Source organism: Cardiocondyla obscurior, linkage group LG02 (assembly GCF_019399895.1).
Source record: "Cardiocondyla obscurior isolate alpha-2009 linkage group LG02, Cobs3.1, whole genome shotgun sequence".
NCBI classification, from domain to species: domain Eukaryota; kingdom Metazoa; phylum Arthropoda; class Insecta; order Hymenoptera; family Formicidae; genus Cardiocondyla; species Cardiocondyla obscurior.
In genome coordinates, this window is record NC_091865.1 from 6,819,056 (window position 1) to 6,843,985 (window position 24,930).

Below are 24,930 nucleotides of genomic sequence, written 5' to 3' on the forward strand. Positions count from 1 at the left end.
CAATTTTTAAATTATCATAGATAGCGATTTTTTTCAATCCTTTATTTGCATGCGACGGAAACGGTAATTAAATCATACAGCACGAGATGAGATTTTGGACATTCTGTATGAAAAGTCTAAGATTGTATATATGAAATGTATTTATTATTTAGGTTTGACGATACCATACTATATTATCAAACCTTATATATACTGTCTACTTTTAGTTACCGATTTGAATTATTACGACGGAGAACGACTGTACTGCAGCTCACTAGTTGAAACTTTGCTAAATATATTTTGGCAAAGTGTACAACTATGGGTACTTGTTGCCAATTTATAAAATGCTTACTAAGTAATGATATATAAATATAGAAAAAAAAGGACTCACTACTATGTTGTGTACGTTATTTCTAAATAATTTCAAATAAATTGTATACAACGGGTGTGAAACCGTTAAACATATATTTCATGAAACTTGTAGATCTTTATCTAAATCAGTGTTTTTTCAAGCAATCATATTTAAATATTATATACAGTTTTTATAGAATTATTATTCTTCTATAATTATGATTATTTTAATCAAAATAAATTTGAATTATTTTTATATTAATGTTAACATTACAAATGTATTCTTTTACAATATTCTGTCGCTCAGAAAGATTGAAAACACTGATTTAAATAATCGTAAATATATTTTTTCCAAGAATCTGTCGTAAAATGTTAAAAAAATTTGTTAAAATAGAACTAAGGTATATTTGAATATTGTTTACTAAAGCTTAATAGTTAAGTTTTTCGTATGTGTTTTATGAATTTGGTATCTATAAAACGATATATATTAATAAGAATCATTAAATGCATATCAAAAAACAATGTCTTGTGCAAATTGTATTAATTCAACAGAAATCATACAAAATCTGTATTTAAATGTAGATTTGATATATACACACACACATTACATATATATTTAGTACGTACCCCGATGTTTTCTGAAAAAGATAACAGTAAGCAACTGAATAAGTACTTGTTCAAAGAGTATTATTTATTCTATGCAATTTACATAAAAAGTTACGAAATTATTTTGTTATTTTCATAAATTCATATACGAGCTTATGTTAACAATATGTTACAATTATAAATATCACGAATTATGAAATTAACTTAACTATAATATACAAAAAATCTTGTAAATTGGCAATGAGCAGGATACGATACTTGACATTACTTCAATCGTTGTATGGACTGCCGACTGACATAATACGAAATCGAATATCACTTACATAAAGTAATCCTAATTACTCTATTTTTTTTTAATTAAATAATAATGTCATTCGGAAAATGCGTGAAACCGCCATGTAAAACAATGTCATTATATTTTTCGAAAATAGAAATATGAAATTGTGATTAGAAAAACTCGCTAAAAATAAAATTTATTTCGTGTAACATTGGCATAACAAAATAAAGTTAAATTAACAGATATGCCGATTTTTGTATCCTTTAAATTATGTGCAATGTCTAATAAATTCACAAACAATTATCGTTTATACAGATTTTCTGCAATGTTAAAAATTCGTAGCTATTATTTATATAACTTTATCACTTAATTTTGTTCTATATAAAATTATATCAATTTTCTTGGGTCTAACAGTATTTTAACCGTGGCTCAGGTTGTACCGATATAATTGCCCCATCTGTAATACGCGTTATGAGAGGCATTAAAATATCTAGATCAATGCTTTTTGATAATTTGTTATAAAACTGATTTTCTACAAACTGCAACTTTTTCTGTGATAATAAATAATTGCTAGTTTTCATAGTGAGGATATAAATTGCTTCTGGTATCAAAGGGTTTATCCTATCGCATAAATTATGTAATGCTTTTATAGCTTCTGCATTAATATTCAATATATCATGAATTATCTGTAATAAATTTGTTCAGTACATTCATACAAGTTTTATCATACTGCAAAATGATTTATATTTATATTAGGAATGTACATGCATACTCACCACAACCTTTTTCTTATCTGGAGGATACTCATTTAATCTATCAATGATTTCACCTGCATCACTTCCAAATGTTTTTGGATTAAACTCCAAATAATCATCTCCATGTAAAATGGCACTGCTTGCTTGTGCTAATGTAGTTGCTAAACAGTCCATTGTATTTGTTTCATTTGCAAACAACAGAACAATTGAAGGTTTCTTGGGAGTTACTGATATTAATTCATTTATTGCAGATGAAATATCATACCAGATATCTAATTCTTGATTGTGAAACATTTCTTTAATGCTTTCAATAGATTCAGATAAGGACGAAGTAGGTTTCCTTATAAACTGTGTTTGTACTTTGTTATTATTTATAAAGCAAAAATAAAAAATAGCTATTACTAACATAAGAGCACAAATACCACCACCCCATGTATTTAGTTCAGTTTTTGGTAAATTAATATTTTGTTCAGCTTTTGATATATTCGACGAAGTATTTCGGTCTGGAGAACTAGTTCTAGAACGATTTACAGAAGCATATTGTACTTCTTTATTTTGTTCATTGAAATTATCTGTTTCTTCTGAGTTGTTATCATCATATGTAGTATCTGAGGCATCTGTATCTTGTGATTCGTTATTTTCATATGATTCGTGAATAGGTCTTCGACCTTTAACAACTACATTTGATGAATTCTGAAAATACATTGCTTATGTTACAATATGTTGTCACGATTGATGAACAAGGTGTCGGCAATATATTTTAAACAAGCTCATCAAAAATGGTTTACTTCAATGAAACGAAAGCATAAAATAACTTTTAATAATGTAGAAAGCAATAATATAATAATAAAACAGAAGTACATACTTTCGACATTTTGCAGCCAGTATTGTCAACATGTATCGTCAAAGGGCAACATAACCTAGTCGCTGTGATCGACGCGAACGGACATCGACCAACGGCGTGTGAGTTTGTGTGAGTTTGCTCAGAAGCAGAGAGCCCAACTCGGAATCGCGGCTTCTACGCGTACAAATACAGAGGCTTCCGTGTGAAGCCAGCGCTGGCTTCACACGAACGAGCCTCTGTATTTGTATGCGTGGAAGCCGCGATTCCACGTTGGGCTCTCTGCTTAGAAGGAGTCGAGAAAGCGATGGCATATAGCTACAGCCATAAGGCTTAATGTCGCGCAATCGCGTTCAGTGAGGGCTCTTTTATATTCTTTCCGGATTCGGGACGATAACAAAGTCACGAATAAATCCACCTTGAAACCGCGACTTCTTGCTCTCGACCGCGATCACGTAAATGTAGAAATCGTCGTGTGGCGGATCACCGCCAATTATTACCAATTGTATTTATAAATCGATCATATTCCTTATGCATACGCGTTATGCGTTATACAAAAGTGTATGCTCTGGCCTTTAACGAGCGTGACAGCACTGACAGCGACAGAGCTCGCTAGTGGAAAACTAGTCGTCAGTATTTTCTTAACAAATGTCGAGCTAGTCTAAAAACGATCGCAAACCGGCCCGATACGAACAACGTGCAGAATGCAAACCGTGCGTTTTTATTGCCACTTTGTTTGGGGCGTTTGGTGTTTCTTGCAAGGTGAGACGCGTGTTCGATTACACATTACATTAGTCGCTTCCCACTTACGTCAAAATTCGGATAATCTTTACTTGCGACGTCATTCTGTCATCAACGTTTATTAAACAACAAAGATAGAATATCGCAAGTGAGAATTATTTGAGTTTTAGTGTAAATAAAAAACAATAATTGTAAAACAGTTCCATCATATTGTTTGATCACACTGATTACATCAATTTCTTATTTTTTTAATTTCTGGAGTTTTATACCTCCTGCTGTATTATTATTATACTATCTATTATTATTATTTTATTATTATTATTATTATCTACAGATAATCTATGAATTATACTAAGTGAACTACATATGACTGTTTTTTTAATTATGTTTTTTTTTCTTTAGTTTTTGCCAAAGATTATATTAAACTGTCACATGATGGACCAGTTGTGTTAGGAGGAACAATCACTTTTAGAGCAGATTTGTATGATGAAAACGGCGAGCGTCCAAAAGGGACCTTCAAGTACGAATGGAGTGATGATTCATTAATGAAACACAAATATCAGGTTATATTTATTGCATTGCTTGTATAATTGAACAAACAAATTGTTATTTAAAATTATTTTTTACATGTGTAGCTTATATATAGCAACTTTTACTTACTTTGTGACATGAAAAATTCTTATTAATATTATAAATTGTTAATATTTTATATAAACTTTAACTTTTTAGAGCCCAGAAACATCAAATACAACAACATTTTGGAGCATAAATTATCCACGCAAAAACAACACTCCTGGGAATTATATGGTGGAGGTACTAGCCAGCCATTCCAGCTTATCATTTTTTTGGGTATTTGATGCAAGCGCTCGTATTGAGTTTGAAATTTCTGGTAAATTAAAAAATAAATTTTTTTATTATTGCTTCTCTTTTTAAAATCTTATCTTTATTATCTGTTAATTGCAGATTACCTGAATGGTAATATAACCATAAATCAGGCTAATAAGACTGTAGCAGGTGAATATATATCCTCTACAAATGAAACAAAGCTTACAGTAGACATGCGTAAGGGGGATTATGATTTTATAACACAAAAAGCAACAGCAATATCAATATATTGGTTTATTGACTGCAAGTATTATGGTCAGACAAATGATTTTGCTTTTGCTTATAATTTTACAAGTCCAGGTGTAACTCATGAAATAGGAACTTTAGTGATCGCTTCATATGATTTGCCAACAACTACAACCATGTCAACACCTACAACTTTGATTGTTCCTACCAATGTAACAACAATATCAAACGCTACAGTGGCAAACTTTAATAGCACTCTTAGCATAATTGCAACAGCAACACAAACTGCTACAAGTGTAAAATCATTGACAAAGCCTACAACAGCTGTACTTCCGACTGATCCAAATACGATTAATGTTGTCAATACATCTTTGCCGTATATTTGCTCAAACACATCTTTTATTCCATTGGATCCCAACCAAACATACGGATACTTTTATAAAAAGATTCATGTTCGCTGTGAGTATGAGATGCAATTGATAATTTATTAGTGAATTATTTGGAATACTTTATACTTTTATATGTCACTTAATTTATAATATTTTAATTATTTTATAAATTTTATTAGCTCCTGTATCAAATATCTCAGTGGAAGGTACAAATTGGATCCAACCATGGGACATGCTGTCTTTAAATGTAACTTGCAGAGGGTCAGGTCCATTTGCCAAGTGTCTTCAGTTCCATCGTGGAAAGTACAACGCAACGGGAAATGAAACGTGCGATAATATGGAACACTTAAACCTTTGCAATTTTTCCATTATCCATTATTTTCTTGAACCCAGTGTCTACACAATATTAATCATACTAAGTAATCAAGTTAGTACTCAGATTTACCCATTGACAATAAACATTTATAAAGGTGAGTATTTTTCAGCGCGCAAGCTGTTTAAGTATTCTCACAACTTGCAAATATAATTACAGTAATATTTGCAATTGACGTTTTTACAGTTACAACTAAACCGCAGTTGTCAGTCATCGTAGTTCCGGTTTCTTGCTCAGTTGTTGCCGTAGTACTGATAGTGTTTGGCGTGGCATATTATATCCAGAGCAGAGCAAGATTTACCATAGAAGTCGCCGATTTTGACTTTGGGCAAAGTAATCCGGAGATGGAATATAAAACATTTACAGAACGTTTACGTGACTCGTTTAATAACACTGTAAGACCTGGCAGCAAACGGCCAAATGTATGCTATTACGGAAGCATGAATAATTGAAACGCACAGGCTGTGCAAAACTATCAACTAATTCTTTTGTTATTTTTAAATGCAGTATGATTTATTTCTTTTTGTTCTTTCTTTTGGCTAATTTTAATGTACTGAAGTCCTATCGGTCTATAGCTGGTTTAGTTAGAAAAAAGAAAACAGAATTGTTAAAACAAATAATATAAAATTTTTTCTAATAATAAATTATTATTCTATTTTTCGTTGCCAGACGTTTATTTTGAGCGATTACTAATATATAAATTATTTATTGTAGGGATATAAACCGCTAAGCAATCCGCAATCGCTTCAATGATGCATAAACAAGAAATAATGTTTTGAAAAACGTGTAACGAAAGTTTCTACAAGGAATGAGTAATGCAGAAATATCAGCATATTCAACAACGCTGTTAGTAAAAAGGTCTGTTTGGTAATAAATGTTGAGCAATGTTATTAAAGATAAATAGCAGCTGTAAAACGAACAGGAAGAACGTGTTGCACAAAAATTAATAATGATAATTAGCGAATGATCAAATTGACATTATACCGGATAAAATTATGATATACATATAGGCTGTGAATATAGTGCGGAACGATGTATTAAAATCGTTCGTAATAAGGTATATAAAAGAATTTGATATTTTTTTAAAATCGTAACAAGAGTTTTCTCGACTTACATCCCTTTTTAGAATTAATTTGTCATGTGTTATTATTTTTAATTGTTATTCATTGTACATACATGTAATTGTATTGCATGATACAAGGTATAATAATGAGTTTTAGAAAATAATAGTCAATGCACTTTAGAAGTTTGCAGAAAATTGTTTACACCCATATATACATATACAGGAATGTAAATATGAGTAACTTTTTATTGAGAAGCAAAGTAAAATATCATACTTATACTCAGATTAATTTTCTAATATATATTATATTTATAATTTGTTAATAAGCAAATTTTTTTTAAAGTTTTAAGCCAAATAGTATTGCTTTTGATTAAATAAATAAATTCGTTTATAGATCCTATGTACATAAAATATTACACCAAAAATTAATCTTTTTAATTAAATTTATTTCTAATAAAGGACATAATATGGTGATTGGAGAACAGAATGCACAATTTTTGAACGATTTGTACATTATGTGTATGCGCTTTTGATGTCGCAGATAAACTTAATATTAAAATAATGAAATAAATTATAATGAATTTAATATATACGAATACCATAAATGATAAAAATATAAGTATATGAAACTGATAAACCCGCAGTCAGGAAAATTTTAATAGATGATTGTTATTCTGTTCCTTATTGATACATATATTAATTGCAGATTGTTAATAAATGCTGATCTCTCTTCGTGCGATTGTAGGCTGCTTTTCTTTTAGTAGACAGCTGTCGTTTCGTCTTCGTTATTCTTTCACTGTGTGTCTTCTCTCACGGATTATCATCGTATCCCTATGTCTAGTGAAACGCTGTGATTGGTCGACGCCTAGTTTCCCTAGCGCACCGACCAATCACAGCGCTCCATCGATCGCCGGATCGTGAGTTGGTAATGGACTATGTGACTCGTGTTACTGCGTACTAGAGGTCACGGCGAGCACGCGGTCCGAGTTCGATACGAAAATGTCGAGGCATCCGTGCGTCGTAGCCCATTTCTCGTGTCGAATTCGAGGATTTAAGTCGGTCGGGAGTGTCGTGGACTATCTCACGAGTGCCCAGAGCGCGGAAAAATGACTCGACACGTGCTACCTGAGAGGAGGAGGAGGCCCAGGAAGCGTATCCTGCACCAGCGGAGCGAAAGAGGAACTCCGCTGCTGTGCATCGCTCAATGAAAAATTAAAGTGCCGCACGCCGATTACAGTGATAATACGAACCGCAGTCGGTTCGTCGGTCGTTTCGGGAGTGCCGTCAGTTTTCGGACGTTTTTTGTACGATTTTCTTTTTACGGAAGTGCGTTCGCGAGTTTCCAGTGCCGCGGAAGGATGGCTCGTCACGTCCCATCTGAGAGGAGGAGCAGGCCCGGGACGGGCATCCTGCATCGGCGGAGCAACTTTTAGGTAAGCATTAATTCCTCTAATAAAATCTTTATTGAAAGATTTCCTTTACTTTTTTTTATTAATTTTTTAAACTGATGTACATGTCTACATTAATATATTTCTTTTTATGTTACAGCCACCGGCAGAAATCTACAACTCCGCTGACGCTCATGCAGATCGGTAAGCCAGTAACTTGTTTTCTCTTTCAGGATTTTCTTTTTTCAGCAGTGCGAAAAAATAACGCGCGATATAGTGTTCAGTAAATTTCGCGACAGTAGAATCACGGTCGGGATGATTCGCGAGTGACTTGTGCGCGGAAGGAGGACTCGTCACGACGTCCAAACTGAGAGGAGGAGCAGGCCCGGGGGGCATCCTGCATCGGCGGAGCAACTCATAGGTAAGGATAAATTTATTTTATAAAATCTTTGTTAAATAAAACATTCTACTTTTTTTTAATTAATTTTATAAATAACTTACATGTCTACATTAATATTTTTCTTCTTATGTTACAGTCACCGGCAGAATTCTTCAACTCCGCTGAATGCAGATTGGTAAGTCGCATGATTTTTTTTCGTTGTTCGTAATTAGGTCTCTTGAACCAGCAACCCGTCGTCGATTATAGATTACCCAATTGTAATTATCAAATGGAAATTATAATTAATTAATGCCCCCAATTATAATGACGTGCACAAATTAGAACTTTTCAAAAAATAGCGCACGCCAAGCGTGTGCATGGTTTGTTCTAGTGTGTTTACTAAAAGGAAAGCGTACGTAATATTCGGCACATTTTGTGACACATAAACAAGAATTAATTAAATTAAAATTCCAAAGGAATAATCTAATATAATTGGCTAATTTCTTACAACAAAGCTTATGATCTCATTGTAGACACCGCTTTACGTCGCTCTTGTGCGTTGAGCCTATTGCACCCAATCTCTGAACAAACTGAACTTTTGTGGTGCGATCAGGTCAGCTGAAGAAAACAGACTTTGGAAAGAGAATATTAACATGGCGACAATTGGAGGAAAGAATTCGTATATTCGCTCTATTTGCTGACAAGTTGATTTTATAATCTAAAAATACTTTTTATTTTAACTGAATAATATCAGTAATTGCTTTCTCGCAATATATGTAGAATATATAAGCTCTAAGGAGTTTGGTGAGAATTAATATCGAATAATCCTTCGTTGATTTCTACACTTTTAACTTATAACGGAGTTACATCAAAATGTTGACCTTATGTTATACAGTAGGATGTTAAATTTTAAATAAATGTACAATAAAATTTTTATCAACTATGTAGAGAGTTAGATAAATATGCACAAATTATAATACGCCTCTAATCTCTTTAAAAGTTATTTTTAGAAAAATGTATGATTGTCATATGTTATAAAAGAATTATATTTAAATAATCATACTGCTAACTTGATTTTTAGAATTGGAATATGAACGGAAGGAAATAATCTAGCAATGGCTATGAGAAAAAGAAGTGGTTCTGGTGCCAAACGTCAACACAAATGCAAACTAGTACCAATTTATGAAAGCTTTTTTAAAGGCGAGGACCTGACATTGGCTCATCCAAATTTCTGGAATGAATTGTTTCTTATCAAACCTATAGTACATATCTTAATACTACTTTTACTATTTTTTAATTTATTGGAAAAATAAATATTGCTATATTTTAGGTATCTCACATTGAAAATGAAATTCTACATATGACATCAGAACAACTAAATGCCAGCAAAGAGAATTTGAATGCATTGGTATGCCACTGTGTTGATACATTAGTTGATGAGCATCCATTTAGAATAGTATATGCACTGCAAACTTTAGCAGCTGTCATTCAATCTATGTACAAGAAAGCCAATCAGGGAGACTATGGATTTAATTTAATAGATATTCTAGTAGGCTTTGATTCAGCTGAGCAAAGAATGACTACATTAATGCAGCATTGTAATAATTTTTTAACAGGTATAGAAGAAATTTAATAATGTGTGCAAATATTAATTGGTTTTAAAACAAATTATTATTAATTTCTTGCTTTTATTTATTATATATTAAAAATAAAAATTAATGTGTTTTTTGTTAATGTTTTTTTTTAGGTGAATATCCAGATAGTTTAAAAGCTTTGTGCCTAAAATTGTTATTAATAATAGTCACTGGTATGGATAATATTAGCCAGAATACCTTACTGGAATATGTAATGTTAAACAGTGTTTTTGAATCACTAATTCAGGTACATTTAATATTTAGAAAATAATTTTATAAAAGCTTGTACATTTTAATAATTATTTTTTATTATTTTATAATGCAGTTATTAAGAGATACAGCTGCTAGAAACCGTCACGGTCATGATGCCGTTTTATTGTTAACACTTCTAGTCAACTACCGAAAGTATGAAAGTGCAAACCCTTATATCGTCAAATTATCAATCTTGGATGATGAATTAGCTCTCAACGGATATGGACAAGCTATATCAAGTTCACTGACAGAATTTTGTCGGCAATTTGCTCAACAAAGAGCAGGTATTGCGATAATATTTTTATTGTAGTTGCATAACTATTTACATAACTAACGTATAATATAAACTTTTATAATAATAATAATGTGATTTTCAGAAATACAAGCATCTTGGCTGTCTTCATTAACTAGTATAGTTGGTAGCATGTTTGTTGGAGAGGAAGAAGCAAAAACTCAACAAGTTCGGGCGAATAACGCTTTACTCTTAGCTTTGTACGAAGCTACGCATTTAAATCGTAATTTTGTTACTACGCTGGCCTATACGCAAAGTGATACCAGTGCACCTCCTTCACCAAATAATACCTTAGGTCCAAACGCGGTAGCTCCAGGTGCCTCACCACCTGATGTGATGGCTCAACCATTTAATCTTCTGGCAACCTTCCTTCAATATTGGTGAGCAAAAAATATAGTATAAATTAACGTAAAATTAGTAATTTATAATGTAAAAATTATGTATTTAATAATTCGCTGCTTAACAATTGTGAGATGTCCGTATATTTGCATTGCAGTTCGATAGTTATGCAAGTTATTCGAACCGAAGCTATAATGAATAATGTGAAGTTGTGTTTTTTGATATTGAGCTGTATTGCGGAGGACCAATATGCAAACAGTTTAATGCACGACGCGAATCTGGCATTCAGAGTTCAGTTACATAGAGTTCCTATGCATCATAGAAAGTTACAAGATAAAGCAGCGCCTGCTCAACCGCTTGCAGCTACATTACTCGGTATTTTTTCAGAAGTTACATGTTCTCTTGAAATAAAAGAAAAAGCAAAGAAGAGATTCGAAGAAAATTTTACGCAAGTTGTCTAAATTTCGAAATTTAAATTATAAAATAATTAAAAAATGCTTTAAGTGCTTTTTTATTATATTATTTTAAAGAGTTACTATTGTTAATACATATTCATACTACTTCGTTATAGATCTACTCGTCGAATTTATAGCATCACATATGATGAAGAAATTTCCGCTTGAATTATATCATCAATGCATTGGCGTTTTACAAAGACTACTCTGTTATCAGAAAAGGTGCCGTGTTAGACTCGGTTATCAATGGCGAGATCTTTGGACTGCATTGATTAATTTACTTAAATTTTTAACGACGCATGAAAGCCATCTTATCAAGAAAATGAACATATTTCCTTTAGCTATTCAGGTAATAAGACAATTGAGAAGTTGCACTGGTATACGATTGAACAACATAAATATTTCGACTATTTTCGGTAACAGGTGGTGAACATTTTAAATTTCTTTATTACATATGCTGATACATTCCTATCATCACCCAATAGTTATGACGAATTATTTTACGAAATTATTCGTATGAGACTTATTTTCACTAATCTAAATGCTATGGGTAAGTAATTACTATTGCATAAAATTTTTAGCATTATAAATGAAATAATAATTCTTCATGAATGTATCTGAAAATATTTTAGCACTTAGGTATTCAACTAGCGAATCGTACGAGTACAAAGAACATGCGCTCAAATTAACGAATTCTCTTGTCAATGTGAAAGATATAGTAAATCATTTTCCACCAAAAATAACTGCATGGTTGGCGAAGGAAAGTTTGTCGACACCAACGGAACAACAAATTCTAGCTATAATAATACAGAATTATGACAGTCTTGCATTAAAACTGCAAGATAACTTAGATCAATATGAGAGATATTCGGAAAAGCCTAATCATACTGCGTTTTTTGAGGAAATGGTAAAGAAATAAAACGCATCAAATTTATAAATATCTTTTGTTTTATATCAAAATTCTGTAAATATTTTAAGCGTTATTATTTTTAGGTGACCGGAGTGATAGTGGATACACGGGCTTCGATAGATCTTAATGCATTAGATACACAAAGTATATTGGAAGAGCTTTCAAATATTTCATAATGTAAAAGCGTACATTATAATATATTTTCAATATTGTGCGATTATTACATTACTATCTTTTTCTTGTGTACTCCCAATCAACTTTTATCAGCACTTCTATTTTATTTTCTATATACATATTATACACATTTATGTTTTTAATTGTTCTTCATTTACATTGTCAAAATAATCACATATCTGATCCAATGATAATTCACGACACGTCGAATTATTCACGTCGTGAATTTCAAATAAAGGAATCGTTTGAGTTGCCGATTTGCCAATAACAATTATATACGGATAGCCCAAAGCACGGGCGAACAGTAGCCGTTTGCCGATCGTGTAGTGTGAGCGATCATCCAATATCGTATCGACATTTCGTTTGTAAAGTATTTCAAATAATTGCTCAACGTAGATCGACGTACTTTCTTCTTTGCTTCCATCCTACGAGTTACAAGTTAGTATATAACAAGTTTAATTCTTTAACAGATATATCGAAAACCGTATTTTTCTTTTTACTACCTTTGGCGGTATGATGCATACTGTATATGGTGCTAATTTTACAGGCCATCTTATCTCATTGCGCGTCGATAATATGTCGACAATTAACGTAATAATACGACTTAATCCCAAACCGAAACAACCCATTGCCATAGGTTTAAATTTATTCTGTTCGATGTACATTGCTTTTAGCGGCTGCGAATACTTCGTGTCCAATAAAAATGTATGCCCCACCTGTAATTATATAATGTTTATGTAATTTAATATTCTATAACGTTTAAACACTTATATCTTTAAACTGAAAGAAATTATCTGTTAAATAAAATATAATTTTTTTTTTATTCTTACATTACCTCAGCAACAGTATGTGAGTTTAATTTATTTTTGCATTCTAGACAGTTTGTTGTTTCGGAAATGTTTCCATTAATAGAGAAATTACACGAGGGACAGGCAAGTATCGTGTCTTCACCAATATCAGATATATAATGGTATTCGTGTGACATCAAACCTCCAATTGTCCCCACATCACCTATGCCTTTTAATAATTATCATTAAATAATTGTTTAGGGCCTTCCCAATGTTACAACTGTGTCGAATAAATATCCACGCTTTAGTACATAATTAGAAATGTTAATTACTTTTTACATATTTTACACCAAGCTGCCTAAAAATATTATTATAAGACTCGCAAACTAAATTATACGTATGTTTTGCGTTATCTAAGCTAGTGTCGAATGTATATAAATCCTTCATGATGAACTCTCGACTACGTAGAAAACCAAGCCGTGGTTTCATTTCATCTCTCCATTTGCTTGAAATTTGATACAACTTTAATGGTAATAATTTGGTAGAAAAAGGTCCTGTTAATGACATTAAATTACAAATTGCCTCTTCATACGTCTGTAATAAAAATAAACACAAGCTTATCTTTAATATAAATTAAATTATACAATTTACGTTTTAATTTATATATTTTTAACTCAAATAGAAAATTAATGCATTTGGTGTAAAATAATTAAAACTTAATGGAAAAACACAATGTTTTATTTGCTACTTACTGGACTCAAGATGTATTCCTTTTTATGTCTATCTGCAACTGTGAACAACTCAGGTTTGCTAACATCGTATCTATCAGTTTTCTCCCACAATTTAGCAAGAGTTAATGCCGGAAGTAGTATTTTCTCCGCACCAATATTTGCCATTTCTTTGTCAATGAGTTTTACTAATTTATCTAAAACTCGCATTCCTAACGGCAACAGGGCGTACATACCAGGGCTGACTGGTTTAATAATTCCATAATCGACCATTAACTAATCCAATTAAACAAATTAAAGATAAAGCTTTTAAACTAAATAAGTAATAAAGACTAGGTGCTTAAATAAAAAAAGATGAGTAAGTTATAAATTTGTTTAAGGAACATTTTATCATTGCTATTTCTAATACATAATTAAACGATTAAAAAAAACATTATATAAAAATTACTTTATCCAGAGAACATTAAAATAAAATTTTTGCGTACTTAGAAAAAATGTTGCACATACCCTATGACTTTTAGATGTAATTTCTGTCGTTTCTTCGCCAACGAGTGTCCCACTCGTTGATAACGGATGAAATACTCTCGATAATCGGGCCAGATTGATAATTTTCGTTTTACTTGCCATGTTTTAAATATTTATACAATGCAATACATGTGCGGCAAAATCACGTGTAATCGGCATCGACGAGAACGGTGAGTGCTCCAACCAGAGTGGTGTGGATCAGCTGATTTTAATACAAAATCAACTGCGCCGCCGGAGTAAATTTCCATTTTAGCTTATTCCTATTAGATTAAAATAAAAAATACACTCGTTCGATGTGCCTTTCTATGTAAATAATGGTTTTAAAAAATATCAAAGTATTGCTCGTGCCTTTAAGAACAATTAAATGCTAAAATTGATTGTAGAGGTTAAATAACTTGTCATAACAAAATAGTGGTATAAACGATTTTTATTCTTTAAACAGTTTTTTTGAAAAAAATTATATCGGTCGAGCGTATTTTCGTGAAAATCTCAGTAGAATGCGTTAAAGTGAACATTTTGTCGTTATTCAGAACTCAAGATGATACGTTTGTTAACTAAAAGCCCAGTGTTGACGATGCTATTTCCATTTACTAAGAAAACTTACGATCAACCAGTAAACGATATAATAAAACCGCTGGATGACGAACTGGGTTGGGATAGAGTAAAAAACATATTTATTTTGGAGTACGTACTTATCCTATACACATCGCTAGCTAAAATATTTCTGCATTAATTGCATACATGTAAACGTTTCGTACAATAAATTGTTGATACAATTGTTTATTTTCAGTGAAAACGGCATGTTTACGAAGGAATTACAATCCATCATAAATATAACGCTGTCGGGTTTAGTAATCGGGACTGGCGTAAGAGGCATTACCTCAGCTAGAACTACAGTGGATAATTTTATTGCAAATAACGAAGCAACAAGATTTACAAGCCATTTCGATGCAAAACGTTGTATACAGCAGAATGTCGCTGTAAATTTCATTAAGAAGGGCGGAAGATTCGGAGCAAAAGTTGGAGCATTTTGTTTTCTCTTCAGGTAAGGAATCTTCTATAGTTCATAATTTATATGCTAGTCTATAACTATATAAATGTACATTTTCTCTTGCAGTTCTATAACAACATTTACAACAGCATATCGAGGAAAATTGGCAGTGGAAAATTACTTGTTGAGTGGCTCTATAACAGGATTACTTTTTAAAATTAACATGGGCCTTCGAGGAGCGCTCGTTGGTACTGGACTTGGTTTTGTATTAGGTGGATTGTGTGGTACAGTGTCAGTTCTTATACTTAAGTTATCGGGAATATCGATAGATGAAGTACTAACAGCTCAACATCAATGGGTGGAATCGAGAAATATGTAAGTATGAAGTCCTATTAATTTTTATAATTTAAATGTGATATTTTTTACAAGGATTTTATATCATGTACATTTTGTGCATCATGTTGAATGTGTAAGCTATAAAAGTTACGCTAATTATACATTGATAATACATATATGTTTAATAACTGCAGATCACGAGAGAAAATAAAAGAAAGTATGGAGTCTGAAGTAGCAGACATAAAAAAGTTATACGAACATAATAAAAATATACAGGAAAGGCTACAAAGAGATGTTAAAAATGAAAATAAATAAACACAATTATACGAATAAATCTTGTATATAGGAAGGTATTTATGAGTTTAAAATTTTTTACCGTCTGTCATAATTTTTAAGTTTGGAAAATAATAATGTAATTTACAAAAGATTTACAAGAAATTTTCCAATTATTCAGGTTATCCCAGAATTGATGTAAAAAAATTTAAAAGCATATTTTTTTATTTTGGCTTATAGAATGTTCTTAAATTTTTTTGCATTAACTCTAGGACATCCTGTATATATGTATGTATGAGTTTTGCACATAATTTATCACAGTAAGTATAGTTTTATAAATCTTTTACATATGATATGTATAAAATATTTACGCAGAGAGATCAAATAATATAATAAATAATTATATATTTTAAATATGTATTTACAGAATAGGCCAAAATAAATCTTTACTTAGCATTTTTTAATTCAAATAAACGACAAAATTCAAGCATATTTCTTTAGAGAAACGGGTGCATCAAAATACATTTAAAAAATTACTACCCTATCCGATTTTTATTTTGACGTTATTAAACGCTAATAATTTAATTTTCTTGTCCTGATGCTAACTCTTGAACCTTGGTTATACGTTTAGCACCCCTATTTGGCGGACCCTTGGGTTTAGCGAATTTTGGTTGATGTAAACTGATTTTTGGATGTAACTCCTCTTGAAAAAATTCTTCAGTAAGTTCCCCTCCAGCAGCTACTTCAAGCTATGCAATTAAAGTATAAAGAAATTATAATATGATATAATGTAATGTGGAATAATAAAATTAAAATTGAAGAAATAAATAACACATAAATGTAGTTGTACATACATAAGAAAACTGCCATCTTAGAAATGGAGAAAATAAAACGTTAATAAATTATATATTGATAGTTATAGATCAGATAGCAGGCCTATTCTGTAAATTTCGATAAACATGCCTTCAAATTTTAAAAATAATTACATACCTATTTAAGAAATGTTGCCAACCATCCTTAGTAATAGTAATATACGTACCTAAGTGATCCTTAACAATTATATCATAAATACACTTAGTACAAATGTATATTATGTATATGTATAATACTGGATATAATATAAAAAGAAACACCAAATTGTGAGTGTAAATCGCAAAATGCTTTATTATTTCCAGTATATTTAATATTGGCAAGATATACATTTTTCTTGATTTTAATGAGTTCTCTAAATAAAACTGAAAATTCTAGTAATAAAATAAAATAAAAATTGCAGAATAGGCCTGTATGACTAAAATATGCTAAATATTGTGGGTTATAATTTTCATTTAATAAAATACGTATGTCTAATTAGTCGACAATAAAATATAAAATTAATTATAAATGTAAGATATATGTATGGCCGCGGGCCATGTAAATATGAGCCAAAAACTATTCTTTTTCCTTTTCTGTTTTAAATATCTGTAAAAATATTACCTTAAGTAATTTATAAAAAATACACAAGATAATAATTGAAAGATTATAAACTTCTCCATAAAATAAAAATCGTATTAGTGTATGAAATGTTAATTGAGTGGATACATGCTAATTACAATAATACATGAAATGTACACGGAAAGAAAAAAAAACAAAAAAAAAAAACAAGAATTTGGCTCATAAAATTATTTTCACAGCACAAGTAGACTTAGCTGTTTTATTAAATTATTTTTCCACACACGTATTTTATGTTAAAATATTTAAAAAGTTTATAAAAAGCTACAAGTGTTAAAAAAATACAGATCACAAAAAATAGAATGCTTCTCATGTATTTTGTTGCTGGTTGTCAAATTGCAGTCCTATCTACTGTAAATTGCATGTCTACTTGAATAGAGAATTATGTCTGGTCACGTATTTTACCATTTAAACGATAAATTGTAATTGACAAACGGATTATTAGATAATAATCTCAATATATCTTAAATAACGTAGCTTTAACATTTTAATATAAGAACAGACAACAGACAACAAACAACTAAAATGAATTTAATTATAAACGATAGTAAATGTAATATATTAACATGTATTAACAGCCGATAGGACTCACCACGATCAGTCTTACATATTTGTCACACACATATTTGTAGAATCTGATATTTTGTAGCATTTACAATTGCATAGAACATGATATAAAATTTTATATGTAAAATAACTGGTGTTATCACACCATCTTGTAACTGAAATAATAATGTGCGAAAAAAATATATCCACAATTAATGTGGCGTTTACGTATTTATCACTTGTTCTACTACATTATTATCATATTGAAAATATATAGAGAAATTAGATGAATGAGGTCTTTCTCTCTTTTTCTTTTTCTATCTATCTAAAGCGCAAATGGAATTTTTCCTAACTTTCTATCCATCACATATATGCATCGTATATGCAAGTTACCACAGACCAATATTAAAAATATTACATTATCAAGTTATATATAAATATTTGAATGAGTTTAAAAGCCAAGCCTTTGAATTTTACTCAACCAATTCTTAAAAATATATGTATCACCTTTATCACCTTTATATGAGACTAGTAACTAATTCAGTACGACATATGTATATAGCATAATATATAATCTTAAATATTTATTTTTCTAGAGAAAAATATATTTTAGGTATAGGAATATTGCATGTAAGTTATATATATATAAAAATATTGAAATTAAGAGGAACTTTATATGAATAGAATGCATAAGATTATTTAACTAAATTACACTTTACATAGTTGTCTATCTATCACATGACACAGTGCTAAATATAAAAATTGAAAAAGGAGGCTTAGCTTTCAATGTCAAACAAAGTGATCTGGCATTATTATTCACATTGATGAATAATCTTATAGTATATGTAGAACAACTATATGGGGTTGTCTGTATATAGGCATCACACTTATTATTAATAAATATAATGACGTTTCGTAGAAAGCTTTTTGCATGATAATTTTGCTTTTAAAATTTAGAAAAATACATTATTTGGTCTACTCTGTTTTGCTACTTAGACGTACGTATCACTCTGATAAATTAATTTTAAATGCTGATAAACGATATAGATTAATTTTCTTTTGCATGATGCAAACATTACATTTTCTGCTACTTGTAAATCAACTTGTAACATATATTTATATGTATATGTATAACTAGATAATTGTAATTTTTTTCTAACATGGAAAACACTGAAAACTCATTAATTTATTTTAAATGACATGTTAATATTATGTCCTATGTCAATATTATACTATCACAATTGTGGAATTCATGAAGGAAGATATTTGAAAATTGAATAAAGTATTGCAAACATTTCAATTAGCAAGAAGCAATAGTAACGGCAATGATAAATGCTTTAAGCTAGTTTTAGCTCAATACACAAGACCGTTTCTGTTTTGATTTTTTCTCTGGTATGGATTGAGTAGGGGCACAAGGTGTTGACGGAGTTGCAGGAGTTATTGCAGCTGTGTCTTTTATGCTTGGAGGATCTTCCAACATATCTGCCAACTCTTCTCCACTATTTACTTCCAACTAGGATGGCAGTTACATAGGTGTATAGAGATGGCAGTTATATTTACATATACATGTACGCTGGAAGCCAGATATGACGTTTGCTGCGCCGACGACAGCTAGCGAACGTGACTTTAGAGTCGTATACGTCGAGTTTCACATGTACCGCATGTATGTACCGCGCCGGCCGGATTGCCGATGACCGATTTCCCCCCGTTCTCTCATTCTCTGCCTCCGCCGCATAGAATTACGTACGCTAGCCGCTGTCGCCGCAAAAAACGCCTTATCTGCTCTTCGGTGTACATACATGTAGAGATAAAAGAGCAATAATTGTATATTTATTACTGCATCAAAATTGTACTTATAGCATAGCATCAAAGAAAATACGTGTGCTTCCATTTGAGATTTTACAAGCAGATTGTAAATCAAATGTAGACTAGATTTTTATTCAAAATGGATAGCAGTAGTCAATTAATAATACTAAAGGCAAATATTTACATAAAGTGGATTAAAGCAAAGTAATTATATAGTGAATTATTAAAATATTAAAATTATAAAAAATAAAAATATTAAATGTACTAACCTTTTTTGTTATAGTTACTCCTAGAGATTGGATTAGGTCTAGTAAAGGTGCTTTGCAGGAAGAATATAACATCCTTTCCTTAATACTGCAGGTGTATCCTGGCATGCTATATATGAAAACTGAAAATGATAGTAAATTATTGAAAAAAAGAAATGACAAAATTATTCCTATATACTTACAATACTGTTAACTTAAAGTATTTATTTAATGTTTACCTATGCTCTCTGTATAATCTCCTTCATGAGTATGTTTGAAGTTATAAAGATGATATCTAGCAGCATCAGATGGAACTTTAGTAGGTAATTTATCCAATGAAATATCACAGGCTGTGACTAAATGTATTTTTTCTTCCTCCAACTCTATTTTCAATTGGATATATTCGTGGATTCCTTTACCCAATTCTGTGATGGCTTGCTTGGCTTCATCTGTTACTGGGAAAGCCACACCACTTAATGTCTGATGTCTTGTTTCAATGCTATAGTCTGTAGTTGCTGTAGTCTTCTTTAATTCAGCTAATTCTTCCTCTGCTGTTGTCAATGGTACAGGTGCTGTATCATTTCTCTTATGCTTGTGATAACCATCTAAAGTAATATCTTCAGGAACAGTGCCATGTAACTCTTCTTTTATCAAAGCTGTACCAAATTCCTGTTTCAATGTAGCCTTGGTAGAGGCATAAAGCATTTTCTGTCGCACTGGTGCAGTATCTGGAGACCAGGATATGAGCAACCAATCATAACCAGAATCTGGTGACTTTGTATCCAATCTATAAAGGATATAGGCTGGTTGATTCTCCTCAATAAGTGGCTTGATCATTTTGTCATAATCAACTTGCCACTTATTAATTGGCTTTAAACTAGATGCTGGTGTCAACTCCTCTAAAAAAAACGAAAGAATAGGTATAAAAAATATTTTAATCTTTAAATCTGACAGAGAAACAAACCCGTGCTATTAAAAGACGTAATATAATTTTTTTGTCAATTGTAGAACTTACCATTTTCTATGGAAACCTTCAGTACGCGTATTTTCCCGTCGCGGCATTTTGCGAACAGCTTCTTTAATGCATCGTTGGCTGAAAGAGATCAATCCCGTTATAATACTGACGAGAGATTTACGATTTAAGTCAAAAAGATCATTATCGATGCGTTGCAATTAATTCTCGCCGTGGCGATGCGCCGCGAAGGAATATATAATCACCTTTTATTCCCGTCTGGTGTGACATTATTTCGCGAGAAAACCCTTGCTGCTGTCTAACGTTGAGTATCGGAACACGACATACGTTAACGTCGACGGTCGCCCACGTCCGTGAGTTATTTTTTTCTCTTCGTCGAATTGCCCAAGTTTCGCTGAGAGGAACCACTCGATTGTCAAGTATTAAGCCGAGAACACTCGAGTCTTGATTGACGACAATGAGCAATCTACTGGCCAATCGCAGCCGTACATTCGCGGGAAAGCTCACCGGAAGAAAGAAAATTCAAGACTGCGATTGGCCGAGTCGCTTTAGGCGTCGCGTGTACCCAGTTTTACGAATCCGGAACCGAGTATCCACTTGACGGTCGTTGATAAGAGACAATGAATTGATAAAAGATAATATATTTTCTCTCAAATTGAATCCGGATCTCACGAAAGCGTGATATCTCGGCCACGGTTATATCTTGTGCAGGTGGCCGCGAGTGTTGCATTTAGAACTTATGGATTTAAATGGCCGTGATGAAGACCCTCGACGGATCATTGGGCCTCAAAACGCAGCGCAATCAAAGGTGAGTCTCGATGATCAAATTAATTAAAAGATCGTAATCGGTGCGAATCTCTCCTGTCAGTTTAACGCGTCTGCTGCGTTCGCACCACTGCTCATGCGCAAGGTCCGTCTCTCCATCTGGGAGCGCAAGTCTGACGTATCCTGCCCCTGTCTGTGTGACGGCGACGACTGATACAGCGAGATCTATACGTCGGGAGGGTACGTGCGGCCGTCTATTTTGAAGGTGTTTTTTCACTTTAACCTCACGAGGACGGAGCTGGCTTTGGCCGCGCGGCACTCACCATGCTGGCCCTCATCAACCGGATTCTGGACTGGTTCAAGTCCCTCTTCTGGAAGGAGGAGATGGAACTCACTCTCGTTGGTCTACAATACAGTGGAAAGACTACTTTTGTGAATGTCATAGCGGTACGTGAATCAGGGATTCCGTTCGTCTGTTCGTCGCGAGCGGGTTTGTCGGGCATGCATGCGAGATCCGTGAAAAAAATCCCATCGCGTCCTAGTCTCTTGGTTAAACTCGATAACCGCTTCGCGGCAACTCCCCCGCCGCATAAACGCACTCCGTATACGCCCTTGCATCCAAATGATTTACCATACGATTATCGATACATATAATCCTAGCTGGCCGTGACGATCATTAAATTGTTACTGGCTGTCTTGTTCTTTTTGCACTCTCATTCTCTCGTTCGTCGTTCATTCTCTCTTCTCCTTTTCTTTTTTGGTAGAGGTCGAATTGTTTCGTTGTCGCGATCGTAGCAAAACATTTAATTTTACATTACCTCCGCATGTTGCAATTATGACTCAATTTTTTTTTTTTAATGTTTAATAAGTTAATAAATTTATACACACCCTTGTTCATTATGTGCCGATCTCACTGCAATCGGAATTATATTGAAACATAACGATCGTGATTATTGTGGTATTAGAATTGTTAACGATAATTATGTATGTGTCATTGTTTTTAAATATGTACAGTCAACAAAAATAATTTATTTTTTCCCTGGTGTGATTAGTCAGGACAGTTCAGCGAGGACATGATACCGACTGTAGGCTTTAACATGCGTAAAATAACCAAAGGCAACGTTACTATAAAAGTGTGGGACATCGGTGGTCAGCCAAGGTTTCGATCTATGTGGGAGAGATATTGTAGAGGAGTGAATGCCATAGTTTACATGGTGGATGCAGCTGATTCAGAGAAAATTGAGGCCAGTCGTAATGAATTACACAATTTGTTGGACAAACCACAATTATCTGGGATACCAGTGTTGGTACTGGGTAATAAAAGGGATCTACCTCATGCATTGGATGAGAATGGACTTATAGAAAGAATGTAAGTTGCTTTTTTTTTTACCTGCTTATTTATATATTTTTTCGAAGTATATGAATACGTATGACGTATATACGGCAATATTACGTTTTAGGAATCTGTCTGCAATTCAGGATCGCGAGATTTGTTGCTACAGTATTTCGTGTAAAGAAAAAGACAATATCGATATTACGTTACAGTGGCTCATAGCACATTCAAAAGGCGGGGTTCGTTAATATTCTTAAAATATCCCATTTGTTAGTATCGTGAGTCTTTGATACTGAACACAGTATTGGGATCAATTGTGAGAGGAGCGCATTGAGCAAACTTCGTTCAAAACTGAGTCATTATTGTAGAAAACTCCTTGAGCTTTAGCTGATCTAAGTTGAATGGTGAGAATATGCCATGGTAAAATTAAAAAAAAAAAAATCGTGCTTGTATGCCAAGAATATGCTCGTGTGAATTATACCATAAGGCACTCATTTCCCGCGAGCACATTAGTAATAAGAAACAATTTTTTATATTTTCGTTCTAGGTAAGTCCAAGAATATATTCCAATACGTAATAACAATTAAATATAATTAGTATCTCTGTATTTTCTATGATTGCCGCTATTGTGTAAAGCTGAAATAATACCAATATGATCCCAATTAATTATTGTGATATTATAGTCTAGATGTCAATATTCTGATTTTTCGTCTTGTACCCTTAAAACAAAAAAAAAAAAAAAAAAAAACCCAAATATTTCATGTATAAATTAGACAAAATTGTAGCTATTACGAAATACACACGCGCAAAAATATATCACTATTAATATACTACAGTATGTATATATACACACACACATATATATAAATATATGTGTGTGTGTTTGTGTGTGTATGTACATATATATGTATATGTGTATACATACACATACATATACACACACCTGAAGAAACTTTAATAACAAATAAAGACAACATATTGCAGATATCGCTTTTTCTTTTATTACTTCAAATGTGGCTCTCTTGCATTTAAGTAAAATTACGTGAAGAAAAATGTCGAGACAAAAAGGAGAAAAAAAAATATTTATTAAATATTTCGCAAAAATATAATTTAAAAACTCGAATAAGATTTTAGTAATGAAAATGACACAAAACAATAAATTGAAAGACAGCTCAGGAAATATTGCGAAAAGTATAAATTCCGTTGTAGATATCTAAAAGAACTGATTGCAATAGAATAGATTTTATTTATTTTGTAGCGATACCAGGAAGTTCAATGTGCTCGCACATTTTTTTCGTTTTTCATTCTATAAATTTTTTTTTCTCATTCATTTCTATCTATATATAAAGTTTCATACAATACGCTTGAATTTTCCTTAATCGATTTTCGTGGTTATTGACTCAAATTGGTTCTAATAAACTAATTGTAAGTCAATATTTCTAAATAACTCGGGTCAATTAGCTTCGCATAATTATAAAATTATGTCACAAGATGAGCTGTGGTGTATTGTATATATAGACTTTTCGATATTTATTTGTATCGAATTTAAAGTATATATGTGTTTTTCCAAAAAAGTTTAGGAGGGGAAGAAGTTTTTTCTCAGTTCAAATTTCTGAAATAAGGCTTAAGCTAAATTGAACTACGCTTATATGACAATATGGTATTTCATTTTTATCGATGTTTGTTACCGTCAATTTTTGCTATATTTATTAACTGTACATAAGTCACTCCTTTAATATGTATCAAATTGTCCGCAAAAAAGAAACCCTTTACAGCAGGAAGGATGTCCTCGAGATCTGGTCAACGATTTGCGGATACATGTACGTCATAAAGATAGAAATAATTATTGTTTTCTATTTTATGT

General features: G+C 32.0%; 7 protein-coding genes across 17 annotated transcripts; 4 read left to right on the forward strand and 3 right to left on the reverse strand.

Moving 5' to 3' along the window:
* Positions 1–1,000: 1,000 nt before the first annotated feature.
* On the reverse strand, positions 1,001–2,983 carry Torip (Torsin interacting protein). 2 transcript variants are annotated; one of them, XM_070668126.1, is made up of 4 exons: positions 2,834–2,983; positions 1,990–2,661; positions 1,754–1,899; positions 1,001–1,670 (listed from the first exon to the last, which is right to left on the reverse strand). In XM_070668126.1, the coding sequence occupies exons 1-4, from the start codon at positions 2,840–2,842 to the stop codon at positions 1,643–1,645; spliced, it is 855 nt and encodes a 284-aa protein (XP_070524227.1). In that variant the 5' UTR covers positions 2,843–2,983; the 3' UTR covers positions 1,001–1,642. The 2 variants fall into 2 exon arrangements, with proteins under 2 accessions (XP_070524227.1, XP_070524218.1); XM_070668117.1 differs by having other exon boundaries at positions 1,001–1,899.
* Positions 2,984–3,161: 178 nt separating this feature from the next.
* LOC139109935 (uncharacterized) lies at positions 3,162–6,629 on the forward strand. 3 transcript variants are annotated; one of them, XM_070669387.1, is made up of 7 exons: positions 3,162–3,571; positions 3,953–4,113; positions 4,280–4,439; positions 4,514–5,080; positions 5,190–5,480; positions 5,570–5,805; positions 6,098–6,629. In XM_070669387.1, the coding sequence occupies exons 1-7, from the start codon at positions 3,514–3,516 to the stop codon at positions 6,134–6,136; spliced, it is 1,512 nt and encodes a 503-aa protein (XP_070525488.1). In that variant the 5' UTR covers positions 3,162–3,513; the 3' UTR covers positions 6,137–6,629. The 3 variants fall into 3 exon arrangements, 2 of the variants coding, with proteins under 2 accessions (XP_070525488.1, XP_070525497.1); XR_011546922.1 differs by having other exon boundaries at positions 3,163–3,571; positions 5,570–5,889; XM_070669396.1 differs by having other exon boundaries at positions 3,163–3,571; positions 5,570–5,778.
* Positions 6,630–7,967: 1,338 nt separating this feature from the next.
* Positions 7,968–12,315, forward strand: LOC139112416 (armadillo-like helical domain-containing protein 3). Of its 5 annotated transcripts, XM_070673444.1 has the most exons (12): positions 7,968–8,255; positions 8,371–8,409; positions 9,295–9,475; positions 9,544–9,829; positions 9,961–10,094; positions 10,173–10,383; positions 10,477–10,771; positions 10,888–11,105; positions 11,302–11,534; positions 11,609–11,735; positions 11,818–12,092; positions 12,179–12,315. In XM_070673444.1, the coding sequence occupies exons 3-12, from the start codon at positions 9,329–9,331 to the stop codon at positions 12,269–12,271; spliced, it is 2,019 nt and encodes a 672-aa protein (XP_070529545.1). In that variant the 5' UTR covers positions 7,968–8,255; positions 8,371–8,409; positions 9,295–9,328; the 3' UTR covers positions 12,272–12,315. The 5 variants fall into 5 exon arrangements, with proteins under 5 accessions (XP_070529545.1, XP_070529527.1, XP_070529535.1 ...); XM_070673426.1 differs by lacking the exons at positions 7,968–8,255; positions 8,371–8,409 and adding an exon at positions 8,507–9,132; XM_070673434.1 differs by lacking the exons at positions 7,968–8,255; positions 8,371–8,409 and adding an exon at positions 8,507–9,107.
* Positions 12,316–12,348: 33 nt separating this feature from the next.
* On the reverse strand, positions 12,349–14,510 carry Prors-m (prolyl-tRNA synthetase 2-like protein, mitochondrial). The gene is made up of 6 exons (XM_070673538.1): positions 14,293–14,510; positions 13,810–14,061; positions 13,390–13,651; positions 13,105–13,286; positions 12,773–12,985; positions 12,349–12,694 (listed from the first exon to the last, which is right to left on the reverse strand). Exons 1-6 carry the CDS (start codon positions 14,410–14,412, stop codon positions 12,401–12,403), a joined length of 1,323 nt encoding a protein of 440 aa, XP_070529639.1. The 5' UTR covers positions 14,413–14,510; the 3' UTR covers positions 12,349–12,400.
* 140up (RPII140-upstream gene protein) lies at positions 14,493–15,990 on the forward strand. Of its 3 annotated transcripts, none has more exons than XM_070673638.1 (5): positions 14,493–14,546; positions 14,841–14,994; positions 15,101–15,355; positions 15,428–15,676; positions 15,832–15,990. In XM_070673638.1, exons 2-5 carry the CDS (start codon positions 14,849–14,851, stop codon positions 15,950–15,952), a joined length of 771 nt encoding a protein of 256 aa, XP_070529739.1. In that variant the 5' UTR covers positions 14,493–14,546; positions 14,841–14,848; the 3' UTR covers positions 15,953–15,990. The 3 variants fall into 3 exon arrangements, with proteins under 3 accessions (XP_070529739.1, XP_070529754.1, XP_070529748.1); XM_070673653.1 differs by having other exon boundaries at positions 14,528–14,617; XM_070673647.1 differs by lacking the exon at positions 14,493–14,546 and adding an exon at positions 14,606–14,724.
* A 305-nt stretch (positions 15,991–16,295) lies between these two features.
* Positions 16,296–21,526, reverse strand: Twf (twinfilin actin binding protein). 2 transcript variants are annotated; one of them, XM_070673575.1, is made up of 5 exons: positions 21,214–21,526; positions 21,011–21,088; positions 20,235–20,894; positions 20,020–20,138; positions 16,296–16,659 (listed from the first exon to the last, which is right to left on the reverse strand). In XM_070673575.1, the coding sequence occupies exons 1-5, from the start codon at positions 21,236–21,238 to the stop codon at positions 16,492–16,494; spliced, it is 1,050 nt and encodes a 349-aa protein (XP_070529676.1). In that variant the 5' UTR covers positions 21,239–21,526; the 3' UTR covers positions 16,296–16,491. The 2 variants fall into 2 exon arrangements, with proteins under 2 accessions (XP_070529676.1, XP_070529684.1); XM_070673583.1 differs by lacking the exon at positions 16,296–16,659 and adding an exon at positions 17,048–19,457 and having other exon boundaries at positions 21,214–21,525.
* Positions 21,527–21,836: 310 nt separating this feature from the next.
* Arl8 (ADP-ribosylation factor-like protein 8) lies at positions 21,837–24,730 on the forward strand. The gene is made up of 3 exons (XM_070673657.1): positions 21,837–22,180; positions 22,786–23,102; positions 23,194–24,730. Exons 1-3 carry the CDS (start codon positions 22,058–22,060, stop codon positions 23,312–23,314), a joined length of 561 nt encoding a protein of 186 aa, XP_070529758.1. The 5' UTR covers positions 21,837–22,057; the 3' UTR covers positions 23,315–24,730.
* Positions 24,731–24,930: the final 200 nt, after the last annotated feature.